The sequence below is a fragment of the Gadus chalcogrammus genome, chromosome 15 (assembly GCF_026213295.1).
Source record: "Gadus chalcogrammus isolate NIFS_2021 chromosome 15, NIFS_Gcha_1.0, whole genome shotgun sequence".
NCBI classification, from domain to species: Eukaryota; Metazoa; Chordata; class Actinopteri; order Gadiformes; family Gadidae; genus Gadus; species Gadus chalcogrammus.
In genome coordinates this window covers 4,121,752-4,137,752 of record NC_079426.1, presented here as the reverse complement: position 1 = coordinate 4,137,752, position 16,001 = coordinate 4,121,752, and the positions used below count along the sequence as shown (strand labels likewise).

Here is a 16,001-nt window from a genome sequence, read left to right as displayed (position 1 = left end):
ACTTACTTTTAATATTCAATCTTGCCTTTGTTGGGTTAGTTTTAAATAGATGATAGATAATTAATATTATAGGCCTACACGTCTTCCATGTAATCTGACCTCCGGCCGCTAGAGGGCCCCAGTGTCTTCAATGGCCGTACACTTTGAACCCCTTGATTGGGTTATGTTGCTGTCAGGGTCAGAGGTTTGCGATGGGGCATCAGATGCGGATTAAAAAAAGAAAGTGTGTTACGTTGACGGGGAGAAAGTGTCAATGATGTTCTCCTATTGCAACCGCAGCAGTTCATGATTACACTGGATCTGGCCAACAGTGTGTACCAGACCAGCTCGTCGTTAGTCGGTGCTTGTAGATGCACTGCTGCAACCGCTATGCTACAAGTCCGGCGGCTAAACGGTTGCTAATCAGCTTGCTTGGTTACGTTATGTGTCGCGATGCTTCGGCTATAGCATCATAATATCCGGCTTTAGGATAATCACGACTGGGCAGGCACCGTCCCGCTGTCACAATGTATCGACAACCGACGGGAACAACAGACCACGAAGCCAGTCGTGAGGATATGATAGTTAGCGTTAGCAGGGCTACGCCTCGCTCGGTCTAACTGTCGCCTACAGCCACTGTCAGGGAAAAACAGCGCGAGGAGAAGCCAACCGTCCAGCGCGAGCGACCTCGCTAGTTGGCGATCATTCTTTAAGACGGTGACTGACGTCCCGTAACCATGGCTGCGGACCTCCAGGCCAAGTACAGCAAGTTAGCGCAGGAGTACTCCAAGGTAAAGTGTGTGTGTGTGTGTGTGTGTGTGTTGTACATCGTTGATCGTGCATGATGCGCGCGCGCGCGCGTGTGTGTGTGTGTTGTATATCGTTGATCGTGCATGGTATGATCACTGATCAATGTTTTGATCCTAATGTCCCCGTCATGGGGCCTTTGCAGTTACACACTGAACACGAGTGTTCATGAACCATGTGATCCGTGGTTCATGTTACCATTGTGTTTTTGTCGATATGTAAACATGGAAATGACTTCTGCAGTTGATTAAACACGAAAGGATCATATCGATTTCACTAAATAACCTGGTTGAATAATGGGGTAACGCCATGGTTGTAGCTGTGACATGTTATAATTCTAACTATTATGGTACTATTAAGTTCTCACAACAAAGTCTCCATGCATTAAATATCTGCCATATATATATATATATATATATATATATATATATATATATAAATATAATTCTAGATTGCATAGACCTCCTGTCTAAATGTTCATAAAAACATGGTATAGTGTTGAGCTGTGTCGACCCTGTGAGTCACCTGACAGCACGGGGTCTGTCGGCAGTTTACTCGCCATTCAGCCGACTTCTCTGTTCAGGAAGTGCTGACACTGCACGTTTCGTCCAGTGTGCTGTTTTTTTTTATGTAGTATGTGTTTTATGCTGGAGAAAACGGTGAAGCTTCAGTTCCATCAATAATCCCGAAACCGATAAATAATTGTATACTTGTTTCTTTTTTTATATTGTAATTTAGAAACTTCTCAAGTAGTAGACTGAAAACTGCTACGTTTGAAAATGTTTGTTTTCATGGTTTTGAGTACACATTAACCCCATCTCTAGTCAACCTGTGGCCCTTTTGCTGTTGATTTTGCAAAAACGTTCGCACCATTGGTTTTTGTCAGTTCATGGTTTCTAGTACACAATAATGTCATACAAACACCTTTCCATAGGCCAGGAATACCCAATTCAACAGTTGTTTCTGTTCCCCAGCTCCGGGCCCAGAACCAGGTGCTAAAGAAGGGAGTTGTGGATGAACAGGCCAACTCGGCCTCGCTGAAGGTACATGAACAACGTGCATTGATTGTGTTAGTCGGAATTTGCCTGTATTCTATTTTGTTGTTCAAAGAGTGTGATGCAGCTAATCAGTGTCTCTCTTTGATAAGAGCTGCTTGCTCTCATACAGATTTCACCTGCATATATATAAGGTCAACTTCATAATAAAGTAATGGATACATACAAACCTAAACCAGAACCCGAAGTCTCAATAGACTCAAATGTGTGTAGATTAGAGTTATTGAGAGTTAAGGTTCTGCTCTTCGTTCTGCATGTATAAGAAGGTATTGGCTAAATACAGACCTAGAGCAGAACCGCAAGTCAACAAACGGACACAAATGTGGCAAGTAGAGTTATGGTTGTTCGCTATCAACGTCAACACCACCCACCTCCACCTCCACCTCAGGACCAGCTGAAGCAGCGGGACCAGAGCCTGAGGAAGGTGGAGCAGGAGATGGACAGTCTGAGCTTCAGGAACCAGCAGCTGGCCAAGAGGGTAGAGCTGCTTCAGGAGGAGCTGGTCACCAGTGAAGCCAAGAGCAAAAAGGGCAAGGTAAGCTAACCCCGACAGCTGGAGTCTGTTGTTGTTGTTGTTGTTGTTGTTGTTGTTGTTGTTGTTTTTCTAAAGATGCCAACATTAATGATTTGGTCAACTGTCGATTCAGTCACTAAGAAAATAGGTGGCGGCGTATTACCAGAAAGTCGTTGGGGCCGTCCATTTGCAGTGTACTTTTGGCATGATTGACGGTGCTTACCTAAGTAAATATCTCTGCAGCTCAATGCATCAACACTGATAATCCGTCAGTCTGTTTATAATCGTAGTTCATTTTTGAACGTTTCAAACGAATAATCGTTTGAAACGTTGCACCACTCGGGTCCAAAGTGCATCATCTCTTGACTGACCGGGACTGTAAGATCCTTTCAATAGGTCACGCTTTTCAGACTGTCTTTCTCATATTACAGGAGCTGTGTTAAACTTACTGCGGCTCTCTAAAACCTTTTTCAGTAGTTATGGCCGGTATTTACTTTTTGAACGGTCTTTAATATTATTGGTGCGGATGGATTTAGTAACTTTATGTTGACTTCATGATGTGGGCTCTGTCTTGGTTCCCCCAGAGTAAAGGAGACTCTCCGTCACAGCAGGGCCTGCAGACCCAGAGTGTCTTCGACGAGGACCTGCAGAAGAAGATCCAGGAGAACGAGAGGCTACACATTCAGGTCGGCAGCCCTCCTCCACTCAACTTCAATTATTCATGGAGGGGTTCCCTTGTGCATCTTTTATCTAAAGCGTCCACAGTGGAAAACAATGTTCAAAAACAATGTACACAGTCTCCCCGCATCATTGAGCAGGATGACTCACCCCGATCAGCTCATTAGGACATTGAAATGGAAAGAAAACCACTGTGCGCTCGCTTTTAGATAAAAGCGTCTGCTTAACGACTCCATAGTATAAATGTGTGTTGATGATCCAATTACAATTAGGGCATTTAGCAGACGCTTTTATCCAAAGCGACTTACATCGGTTAATACACACATTGACACACCGACCGCAGAGTCCACCCTGCAAGGCGACAGCCAGCTCGTCAGGAGCAGTTAGGGTTAAGTGCCTTGCTCAGGGACACATCAACCCTCAGCTAGGAGGAGCCGGGGATCGAACTAGCAACCTTTCGGTTTCAAGACAACCGCTCTACCTGCTGAGCCAAGCCGACCGATCCGCTGGGTGATGCAAAGTTTGGGTGGGCTCTTAATTGGATGCTTTCTGGGGTTGTTTTGGTCGTGTCGTCGTTGTTCATGTCCTCCCTGTGCCCCGGCTCCAGTTCTACGAGGCCGGTGAACAGCACCGGCATCAGGAGGGCCAGATGCGGGCGCGTCTGGAGGAGCTGGAGAGCCAGTCGGCACAGCACCAGGCGGTGGTGGACGGCCTCAACGCCAGGTACACAGAGGCTGTGGAGAGGCTGCAGACCGACAAGGCCCGCATGGAGGTGAGAGACGGGGGAAGACGAGAGACGCTTCAATGGTGGCAGTTGTTTTTTGGTGTTACTTTTAAGGGGGGCAGTGGGTAGTCTTGAAAAGCACCTAGCAGTGAGGTTTCAGATTGCCATAAACTGCACCAACCCGCCCCTCCCTTTCGGACGACTGCGGCGGCCTGTACTGGCCCGTATTGTCCAAGACGCCAGTATGTGTTTCCGTTCTGCATAAAAGCGCCATTCATTTAAATCGCACCGAAGTCGGTTTTGGACGGCTGTAGCCTGAGATGGATAACTTTTGTCCAATCGCAAACGGGCATCTCTGTCATAGTCACGGTGGTCAGTGTTTATGATGTAGGATAAATGCGGATGGAAAAGCCTATTAACATTTCTCAACACACGGACATCTTACTGCGGTCATAGTGGTAAACTACACATTCATAGACTCTCTCACTTCCTGCAGAGGTTTTTATTTATAGATCTATCATCTCGATAGCAATCTGTGCGACAAGCCGATGTTCACTTGCTCTGCGGTACCTGAATATACTTTGCTCTTGATATAATGATGGTTGGCAGTTGTATCGCAGTTTTCTTTTGGATACCAACTGTCTCCGAAAGAGCGATGGCCTACTTTTTTAGTTTTCAAACAGGGAAACAACCTCAAAAACCAGGTCCACAAAACATTATTCTATTGAAAGATTGCACACCCGCTTATTATAAACCCCCTTATTCGCAAACTAACATTCACTGCACTATTTATCAAAGTTTGAGGTTAAACACACTCTTTGAGTTATTTGCTAATGATATATGATACAAAGCAAAACATGTGCAAATCTCATCTTGTACAATATGATTGTGAATGATCACTTGTTGCAGTACGGGAGACTCTTGCCATCACCCCTGCCCCAAGTTTCCATCTTAGTTCTGTGGAAAGGATGGAGGTGAAGGCTGCTTCTCTCTTTTTATGTGATCTGCTGCTCCCACTGTCCCAGGTCACTGAGTGTGTGTGCGCGTGTGTGTGTGTGCCTGTGTTTGTGTGTGCGTGCGTGTGTCTGTGTGTCATTTGCAGACGAAAAGCCAGACTTTGGAGCATGAATCTAAAGAGTGCAGGATGCGGGCAGAAGAGTGGTTGGTCCTCCTGTTTGTTACCACTTGATTTAATACAGGAACACAGCCCTGGCAGTCGTAGAGGGCACAGAAAGCACTGTTCCATTTTTATATATATTATATTATATATTAGTTTGTGTGCATTGCTATTTACAGTTTTTTGTTTTACAGTTTGTTCTTGGTGATTTTGTGATGTAGTGTTTTGACATCCTTTGCCACACTATTTTTTTACAGTAATAAGGTGTTTTAACGTTTGGGATGCAGTTTAATGCATTGATTGCTTCCATCCACCCTTGTAACTAGCGTTAATAATAACCAATGCACCAACTTGGTGTATTCTGGGTCGGCCGAACGGCTGATGATGGGGTACGAGTTTAGATACGATGACGTGCGCATCAAGGGCAAAAAGGGCAACGTTGCCCTCTGTCACGAGTCTGAACACCTGTGTGTCCTCCATGCCCCCCCCCCCCCCCTGTGCAGTCAGCAGCAGTTGCGGCGATGCCAGGCTGAGCTGAGCAGGCAGCTGAAGCAGAGCAGCAGTGTCCTCCAGGAGAAAGTGCCCTTTAACGACACCAGTGAGTCTTCCCCTGCTCACTTCCCCGCAAGCCTATCTCTATCTGTTCGGGCTTCTGTTTTTACCGGGGCTTTTCCTGTTTTTCTAAACACCAGTCAGTGATCGCATCCTGCCAGGCAGTTACCGTTGGATGTAAATATTGCAATGCAAGAACAAAATATGTTAAGAGTTGCTCTGGTCTTACAGTAGGGTTCTCCTCCTCCTCCTCTTTGTAGAATTAAGCGACTTCAACAGCCTGAACGTTCCAGCGCACAATCGAAGGCACCAGGTGAGTGATGCATCCCCCTCCACCATATGTATGATCGCCATACGTTACACAAAAATAAAGTCATCACAGCCCCCATGCACGGTTGATGCGGGGAATCGCCGCGTGTTGCGCACCTCTGACGTCTGTCTGTCTGTCTGTCTTTGTGTCTGTCTGTCTGTGTGTGTGTCTGTTGGCTCCAGCTGAAGGCTCGTGACTTGGCGGGCCAGGCTCTGGCCTTCGTGCAGGACCTGGTGGCCGCGCTGCTCAACTTCCACTCGTACACGGAGCAGAGAGTCCACATATACCCCCGCGACTCCTCCATCGAGCCCATCTCCCCGCTCAACCAGAAGGTCTTTCCCTCGCTCACCCCCCCCCCCCCCCCCCCCCCACCAAACATTTCTTTATCTCATTCATTCCCTCACTCCGAAAGGTCTTTCACTCACACAAAACACACACGACCGATATTCAAGACATACACACACGCATGTTGCTTTCTGATATGAACAAGGGTGTTATTGTGCCGCCTCAATACCTCGCTCTCTGCCCCCCCCCCCCCCCCCCCACACGTCTAGTTTTCCCAGTATCTGCATGAGAACGCAGCCTACGTGCGCCCCCTAGAGGACGGCTTGCTGCAACTGCACCAGAGCATCACAGAGGACACTGTCACCGTGCTGGTGAGTGGGGTTCATGTGCTCTGTAGGGATGGAGCCGCTCGACGAACCCTGGAAACACTGATTGGATTTTGATTGGATTTGTTTCAAACTAATAACCACAAAAAAAAGAAAGAAATGTAAACCGAAAAATGCAATTACTACATATTTGAAAAGGAGTAGGTAGAAGTGAAATACTTGATACTTTGATCATTTACAACTCCCCATTCCCCGTGTGTAATTGCAAAAAAGACAAACGTATAATTATAACATACCAACTCTCTTGTTGTTGTAAACTGTGTTTGTTGAAACCCGAAAGGAGACCGTAGGAAAGCTGAAGCTCTTTGCCGATCACTTCTCCGCGTACTCTCGCTTCCTGCAGAAGATTCTGCCTTACCAGCTGAAAAGGTGAGCACTCTCCGTGTGTGTGTGTGTGTGTGTGTGTGTGTGTGTGCGGAGCAGAAATGCTGCGTTCAAGGGCACTCGGAATCAACGAGCTGCGAATTGTTAATAGGAGATGAAGGTTTTCAAAGTCGGAATTGCAGTTCGGAAATTAATTTCAGAGCTTTGGTCCCATTTGACCTCATAAAACATGGTGGCCTTCGTTGTTAATGGGAATTAAATTCTAAAAGAGTTTTAGCACATCATTTGATGGGTAATCATGCGATATGTGTTTGTATTGTTTATATTCCACTCTGATCATAGCAATATGTGGAATTTCACAGCTATTTAAGCGAATCAACTAGATGGTTTATTTTCCCTCTCTTCTTCATGTTTCAGAAATAAGCATAAATTGCTGCTGCATATATCTTTTGTATTCCTCAAACATGCTGAACGTCTTTCAGGCATCAGTGGTTCCCCCCCCCATTGTTAACCCACAGCGTGAACTAAATAACATTTGTAACCTCAGAGTTTAGGATTCCGAGTGGTTTTGAACACGTTTTAAAGACAGTTCTCGTGGGTCACCATTCCCCCCTCTGTCTCTTCCTCCCCCCCCCAGCCTTGAAGAGGAGTGCAACGCACCTTTCTGCACCGCCGCCCTTACTGCCAAAAACCGCGAGCTCCAGAGTGACGTGACGTGCATCACGACGCAGTTTGACAAGCTTAGCAACTACATCAACCTCTTGGCCTTACCCAGTGAGTAGCAGCTGCTTCTGCCTTTTAGATACTCTTATTCAGCCACACATCTTTCTTGTAAAATCACATACATTTTCTGTTTCTTCAAGGGCAAAAAGTGCCCTTGAGGGCAAAAAGCCTGCTCCATTTTATTTATATAGACCTTAATCACAGACTTATGGGCTTTACAGGCAATATATTATATCAAATCCAACCTATTTGCCTTTGCCAAGGCACCCCCCTAGCCCGAACACGCACCCTTTTCCACCGCCACCTCCATAAGCAGATCGATGGGGCAGAGAGTGTCATATTGTTTCATTTCCTGTGTCTCAGGCGTGCGGCAGGACGCTCTGCCACAGACCAGCATGTCTGCCGTCTTCACCCAGCTGTCCGCCTGCCTGCACAGCCTTCAGGATGCTGTTAAAGGTGGGGTGCCACACACACACACACACACACACACACACACACACACACACACACACACACACACACACACACACACACACACACGACAGTTGCCCTTAGCCAAGTGCGACGCGACTTAATCCTCCTCTCACCGTTCGCTGCATCGCCTCCCCCCCCCCCCCTTTAAGTTCCAACCAATCATGTCCGGGTGACGAGCGTAGTGGTGCCGGGGTTGATTACCTGGAAGGGCTAAGCCTCTTACACAGCGGTGGCGACGCATGGGGGGGGGGGGGGGCTGCATCATGTGTGGGGGTGGTCCTTCCCTTCCGCAGCGGCTGTGCCAGCAAAAGGCTCTCTGCGCCCCCTCCTTATTCTGGGTTAGGTTCCGGCCCCCGGCACAAGCCGGGCTTAGTATCCTTTGGTTTGTCACGGGTAACTAAGAGCGCTTCATTATGCTCGGATCCCACGCCCCCGTGTGCAAGCCGCCGAGTTATTTTGGCGTCCCGAAAGCAGGATGTGTTCATCCCTGGAACAAACCGCCCCTCCCTACTCCCTAAGTATAGGATGTTTTAACATGGAGCCGTGTGTGTGTGTGTGTGTGTGTGTGTGTGTGTGTGTGTGTGTGTGTGTGTGTGTGTGTGTGTGTGTGTGTGTGTGTGTGTGTGTGTGTGTGTGTGTGTGTGTGTGTGTGTGTGTGTGTGTGTGTTTCTGCAGAGATGTCAAAGCACTACAGCCAGAAGGCCAGCTTGGAGGGAGAGCTGTCCAATGTCACAGAGAAGCTGCGCACCACCACAGAGTGCCTGTTGGGGTCCCTGGTTTCGCTCACCAACTGCACTAGCAAGGTATGGCCACAAGGGGGCAGATGCCATGTCTAGAGCGGCTTCGATTCCATTCATCTTCCGACTCGAGAGTTTCTCCATTACCAAACCAATTCCATTTCCTTTGTCCGCGCAATACGTCTTTTGTCTTTGGCTATTTAAGGAGGATTAAAGGCGATTAACCTTAATGACCTACCGAGTACATTTATCTGTGTTAAGCGGAAGCCATGCTCATTCTCTCGTCTCTCTCAATTATCTTTATTATTATTATTATTAACTCGCTCCTCCCGGCCATGGTGAAATCAAGGGGCCCGCCCTCGAATTGCTACTTGAAGACTCATCCACTTCAGTGTTCTGCTTAAAACATCCTGCTCTCTCATTATGTAATAGAAGGAATGTTTCAATTCCATTCCTAAAGGGCTTTTTAGGTTCATCGTTCCCGCAGCGCATGGGGGTTACGTACCCCTTACGTCATTACGAACCCTACCTTGCGTCCACCGCGAGGGCCGGACGTGCGCTTCCCAAAAATAACGGAACCTTCCGTCGAGCCGACGCAGAAGCAAGGGCTGTGATTGGTCCGCTCACTAAAACCCGACGCAGAACCATAAACGTTCACGACGTCTGCGTGGTCATTGCGTTGCGGTGGTGTGGTGGTGTGTGCTGTCTCTCTGGAGGAATGCCTCCCATTGTGTTGACGTGCTCATGGCGTCGGTTCATAGTGTTTTTTTTTCCTGTTTCGGTTGATCTGCAGATCGCCACCTTTTTCAGCAACAACCTGGACTTCTTCACGTCGTCGCCGGGCTACGGGCCGAGGGGAGGCCAGGCGACCCTTGACCCCCTGCAGGCAGAGAGCATGCTGGCTAACAAGAAGAAGGCTGCGACCTACCTCCGCGCCATTCAAAAGGTCCGTAATGATATCGGTACCCTTCACTGTGTGCATGTTGCTGGGGTTGAATGCATTAATTTTAGTGCCGTGATTCACGACCTCAGGAACTATGTGCATATGGGTTTGCAGGAGTATGCTGATGTTTGAGCTGTAAATATTTGATGACGCGTGTTTTGCTGTTAAAGGGATACGCCGAGCTATCTGTAAATTGGCAGGGTGTTCCGAATGGTTGCTTATTCGAATGGAGTGCCAGTCTCAACAATATTGTAGTTTGTCTACAACCACACGGATAATTGGCCCTATTTTCCATCCGAAAGCAGCTGTTTATATAAGTGCTGGCCCAATTACATTGACTAATGATTAATGACAAACAATTCCAGCCATAAGCAAACAAATAATTAAATATATATAAATGGCAGATGTTGACGGTGTTAAACAATGTGTTGAGAAGCAGATGGTTTGTGTGTTGATCGGTATGGTGTGTGTGTTGATCGGTATGGTGTGTGTGTTGATCGGTATGGTTCGTGTGTTGATCGGTATGGTCTGTGTATTTGATCAGTATGGTTTGTGTGTTGATCGGTATGGTTTGTGTGTTGATCGGTATGGTGTGTGTGTTGATCGGTATGGTTTGTGTATTGATCGGTATGGTTTGTGTGTTGATCGGTATGGTTTGTGTGTTGATCGGTATGGTTTGTGTGTTGATCGGTATGGTTTGTGTATTGATCGGTATGGTTTGTGTATTGATCGGTATGGTTTGTGTTGGTTTCAGCCGAGGCCGCAGTCGGTGCCATATAAGGAGGCTCTGGCTAACCGGCGTGTGCTGACTAGCTCAACAGAGAGCCGGGAAGGCCTCACCCAGCAGGTCAGACCCCCCCGCCTCCTCTCCTCCCCATCCAGCCAATACTGTGGCTCAAACACGGTTCTCTGGTTCACAATCACACTCAAAAGGACACATCTCCTAAGTCTGAACTTCCTCCCTGAGGCGAAAAATGTCACTGGTGACCTGCTGGTGCCCTAACCTCTCGTGCACTTTGAGATCATTGAATTGATATAAAGTGCGTTATAAATAACATTTGTTATTATTATTATCATGCACACTGTGCCCTGTAGCAGCCAGGTTCAGTCCAGATGCAGTCCAATGCTAATGCTCTCCCCCCATGGGCTTTATTTACTCGAGACGAGAAAACCTCAATATCCGTATTATATTTAATTTAAAAGACGCATTAATTTTATCATGTTTTTTGATAATTCAGTTAAACCGTGGATATTTGGTGTCGAACCCGGCACCTTTCAACAGGGAACACTTAGCACTGGACCATCCTGCCAGAGAGGGTTTTAAAAGGCACCATAATGACGCTCCCCGTGTCTCTCCCTCCTCCCCCATCTCCCCCCCCCCCCCCCCCCCCCCCTGCAGGTGCATCAGAGCCAGGAGAAGATCGCCCGCCTGGAGCAGGAGAAGGAGCACTGGCTGCTGGAGGCGCAGCTGGGCAAGGTGCGCCTGGAGAAGGAGAGCCAGCGCATCGGGGAGCTGGAGGCCCAGCTGGCCGCCACCGCCGCCACCGCCAGGGGGGCCCCGGCCTCTGTTGCCCCGGCGACGGCTGTCCCCCCGGCCGACGCGTCCGCCCACGACCAGGACGACGCGGAGGCGGCGCCAAAGTGTCCCGGGACGGAGCCCACGACGAGCACCAGCCTGGTACGACCCCCCCCCCCCACCCCCCTCCTTAACCAGCCCTCCTTGTCCTGGTGTGGCGGTTCTCCGATATCCAATCGCAGCACTCGGGCGTGCGTGCACATGCTTCAGCGACCGGGAGGCCGGCTGCTCCCACTCGGGGCATAGTTTGAAAACAATGCAGCGGTGCTTTGTGCTGATGCGGCAGAACGGTTGAAGAATAGCCTTGTTTACAGAGAGCTCTACTGTTCGTCTTGGATACTCTGGCTGAATTCTTCCCCCTCACCTATTGTTATCGGTTTCTGACTCAAAGGTGTTAGTCGAATTTATGCATACAGCCAAAGCTCCCTCTGAAGCCTGTCTACGCTCGGTCAGGTGCGACTGGACCCTCACACGGATGTGTTAACCAGTTCTATCGTGTCAGCTTATATTTGTATTATAAAAAAATATGGAAACATGGGCGGTAGAGAATAGTCTGTCTCTAGGATTAAGATCGTTATGATGGGACTTTTTTTTTTTACATAAAAAAACTCTTAAAATATAAAGGGATCAAATTGGGATTAAATTCAGCTCTCAGAACCTCCATTTAACTGAATATTATTCAGTTAAATGACGAGCTAGCTAGCACAACATTGGATATTTTGGTCTGCGGCCTCGTCCCTGACGCTTTGGCGTTGTTTGCTCTGTGTCATCACCAGGTTGGCATGCTATCCACGACGTTCAGCACGGAGAATGTAAGTGAAAGAATGCCAGACAAAACAAGATTCCCACAGATGGGATTCAATTTCTTTTTTTTTATCCTTCTGAAAAGAGAGGACTGCAGTGTCTCCCTTCTTTAAGGAGGTCCTCCTCCTTCTGTGCGCGTGCAGGTGGGCGACGAGGAGTCCAGGGAGCAGCTGATCAAGGACCACTACATGGCCCGGGTGGGGGAGCTCACCTCCCAGCTGCAGGTGTCCGACAGCAAGGCCGTGCACTTCCACGCCGAGGTGAGTCGGGGCCCCCGGCTCCCAGTCCTGTTTCACGTGGGGGGGCCGTCACGCGGCCCCGCATGCACTGCTGCCATGGCTCACGGAGGCCCCTGGGTCGGTGAAAACGAACCCAAATCAGGGGAGCCAATCAGAGGAGGCTGCCACCCACCACCTCCTCCACCGTGTGACTTCCTGTGACTGATCTTTCCACGGCTATATACCGCTCACTTCCTCAGTTGACTCGGGCGTGAGGTGGACACACGGGGCTAATTATAGGGAACGCACAGGCTCACTTTGGTCGCCTTAGGGGTCATCGGGGACAGGATAGTGGGAGGGCTATAGCAACGGGAGTCTAACTCAACGCCAAGTCGTGCTTAAGGGCATCCATGTGTGAGTCGCCTTGGATAAAAGCGTTGGCTAAATGATTTAAAGAGCATATACTATTATTAGCACTGCAATCCTTTTGGCTCAGCCGTGTCGGGGCGGTGAAGAGCTCTTTCATTTTCTTAGGCGGGATTGTATTTGCAGCGTTGTCTGGAAGGGATGAGTCAGGGGCAGGCTGGATGCCACTCAGATTTGCACCCTCATGTTGTGCGTCTGACTCATTTGCCACATGTCTGTTATCTGCGTCTTGTACTGACGGCCACCGGGAACAGAACGCATGGCATGTTGTCTGAGGCACCGGAGAGCCAAAACAGTATTTTCCCCCTTTAACAATAGTTCTGTCTCACTGTAATGCATTGGAATACATCCAGAGATGTACAGACAACTCTGTGTATGGGAAAAAACAAAAACCTTGTACTCCTTTTTCTAATGCAGTGCCGGGCGTTGGCCAAGCGTTTAGCGCTCGCTGAGAAGTCCCGCGAGGCCCTGAGCGAGGAGGTGAAGGTGGCCAACCAGAACGTCACCCGACTGCAGGTAGGTCCTCTCGCCCCTCGTCCAACACAACACCCCCTCCCATCACACACGCATCCCCCACCTCCCAACCATAAAGGGCTGATTATGGTACCACGTTCACGTAACGCAAGGACCCATCACGTCGTTGCGGAGCCTTCTTTGCGTCCACCGCAAGGTCCGCTAACTTAACGCAGGCGCAGAACCCCAACAGGTTCACGACTGCGCGGTCATTGCGTTGCGTCGACGTGGACCCACGATCAGCCCTTAAGCCTCGCCGTGTTCCCCGGCCACAGGACGACCTGGCCACCACCAAGCGGAGCTACGAGGACCAGCTCAGCATGATGAGCGACCACCTGTGTAGCATGAACGAGACGCTGAGCAAGCAGAGGGAGGAGATCGACACGCTGAAGCTAGGGAGCAAGGTACCGCCGCCGCACTCGAACCATGGTCCCTGGCTAGGCTAATGCTCCACGGCTCTTAGCCTAGCGTTAGCCTTGTGTGTATGCACTGCATGTGTCCACAATGTGTGTATTAAAGGGGATCTGAATGCGTGATTTGATTTTGACTAAGTTAAAAGTCATTGGATTGCTGTGTGTTAGTCAATCTTTTGAAACGCGCACTTCAGCATTTTTCCTTTTCTGGAACCGGATGTCAACCCGTGAGATTATTTTGGGACTTTTTGTCGCCGCTCTGTACACGATGGTGTCACAGCATGGATGACCAATCACAAGGCATTACTTGTCCATGGAGCCACCCTAGAATCTTGAGACCATCCAGTTATTTTCCTTGGCTGGACAGTGATTGATTTCCAAATATGGCTGCGGCCTTACGTAGTTCAAGAAACTCGGCAAATCAGAGAAACACTCAAGCTTCACTCCTGCCTGAATACACAGGCTGGTTTTATTTCAACATACAAAAAAGAGACCAATATAATATAGCCCAAATATACACATTTTTTATTGACACAGCCTTTCACTGAAATTAATTTTCTCACTATACTATGATTCTCATATTGAGATGCAGTCGCTGATATGAAGATGCCCGAAAAACAACAACAACAAAGTTCCAACTATTTCGATATGAAAAAGAGTTGCTTATCTCAATATTAGGTCCTTCCATAACACACTTCTCTGCTGTGGGGTCAGAGCCAACTGTCTACCCCCCTTTGGTCGCTTGAGGTTAATCCGTAAAATGGGTCTTAAGACGATCAAAGTTCACCGGCGGCTGCTGGATTCCTGCAGGAAGTGATGGGAAAAGCACCTGTAAGAAACCGTCTGAGAAAGTAATTTAGGGCAGGTCGCAGTGGAGAGGCCTGTGGCTAGAAGTGTGTGTGTGTGTGTGTGTGTGTGTGTGTGTGTGTGTGTGTGTGTGTGTGTGTGTGTGTGTGTGTGTGTGTGTGTGTGTGTGTGTGTGTGTGTGTGTGTGTGTGTGTGTGGTTTAGCCTGTACCGGATACTGTAAGGATATAACGTCAGAAATGTGCGAATGTGTCTCCGTTATATATTCGTCTAACCCATGTTGTCGGTGGGCCACCACCTGATCTGCTCCCATGTCTGTTGATGTCTTAACGAGGCGCTAAGCATCTCTCTCTTCCTCTGCTTTTAGGCTAACGCCAAAAAGAACAAGGGTCGCTAGGGAGGGCAGGGAATGCCCCCCCCCCCCCCGACGCATGGATCTGTCCTGCCCTCGCGGGGCGGGGCATCTGGCCTGCGGAGGCTTCCCATTGGCTGCCTGGTTTACAGGCTGGGGACATCACAAGGAATCCCTTCCACGTCCAACGTGGAGGTCGGCGATGCAGATGCAGACGGGCACATGTCTTTATGTCTACCAGATGTCCTATATAGCTTTTTTTTGTTAGTTTTTTTTTTCACCAGTTAATTGTGACTGGAATAATTTTGTATGATACTCCATGGCGAAGCGGTTTTGTGACGTGTGGGAAGCAGGCGATTTTAGCTCCCTTCAGGGAAGGATGAGGATGAGCTGTGAGTGATGGTGATGTTTTCCTGAAGTCCAGACTTGAAGACCAAACTCTGTTGACGTGTGTATGTACTTTGTTTGCTCTCGTCGCGTGTGCGGATGCGTGTGCGTCCGCGTGTGTATGTGTGTGTGCGCTAAAGACGGCAATTTGTATTGTGTAACTGGACATGTGCAAATTTTATTTGGTAGCAGAATGTGTTTGCCTAATCGTGAGCCTTCTCAAAGGACAAATGAGGGGGCTTTTCTTTCTTAATGACCGTGAACGAAAGGACACATGTAATTCTACATATAATATCCCTGTTAACATTTGACCAACAATTAAATTACACTTGATTACATTTTACTCAAGACAAGTTGTGTTTTCCTTTGGGTTACACAACACTGGACGTACAAATGTCAGTCCAATACAAATGTCAGTTGCTGTGAACTAGCCCTATTGTGTCAGTTTTTATCCCCAAAGGGTGTATGGATGTACACTAAACACTTGTGTATAATGTCATGCTCCATCGTGAATGGATTAAAAAAGGGTAATTTTGAATATAAACACATTTTAAGTCATTAAATCCATTGTATCGCTTGTTTGTTTTTGAGCCACTAGTGAAATAACACCATAAGGATATCATTAGTCATATTAAATGAATGATTTAATGCTATGTTGCAACATTATGTTTGAAGGAGCAGTAAAGTGTGAGCTTTGCCTAGTCAATTTAAAATCAGGAAATATGACCTTTAAAGGACCATATTTATCTAACACCAATTATGCATTGCAGTCTAACTTGCGATGGGTTATTATTTACATAAAAGCGTTCTAATTTCAGAATAGTTCTGAGGCACAAGGCTAGGATATGATCAACAGCACGCCTTCCATAAACCGACGTCAATCTCGACACAATATTAC

The 16,001-nt window shown here is 48.1% G+C and overlaps 1 protein-coding gene across 1 annotated transcript; it reads left to right on the top strand.

The window, feature by feature from the left end:
- The first annotated feature begins 135 nt into the window (after positions 1 to 135).
- Positions 136 to 15,902, top strand: ppp1r21 (protein phosphatase 1, regulatory subunit 21). The gene is made up of 22 exons (XM_056609056.1): positions 136 to 770; positions 1,761 to 1,829; positions 2,230 to 2,376; positions 2,940 to 3,041; positions 3,641 to 3,805; positions 4,860 to 4,918; positions 5,378 to 5,472; positions 5,687 to 5,739; positions 5,919 to 6,068; positions 6,291 to 6,392; positions 6,688 to 6,776; positions 7,369 to 7,505; positions 7,818 to 7,910; positions 8,604 to 8,731; positions 9,459 to 9,611; positions 10,363 to 10,455; positions 11,008 to 11,286; positions 11,961 to 11,996; positions 12,132 to 12,248; positions 13,050 to 13,148; positions 13,421 to 13,549; positions 14,732 to 15,902. The coding sequence occupies exons 1-22, from the start codon at positions 717 to 719 to the stop codon at positions 14,759 to 14,761; spliced, it is 2,379 nt and encodes a 792-aa protein (XP_056465031.1). The 5' UTR covers positions 136 to 716; the 3' UTR covers positions 14,762 to 15,902.
- The last annotated feature ends 99 nt before the right edge of the window (positions 15,903 to 16,001 follow it).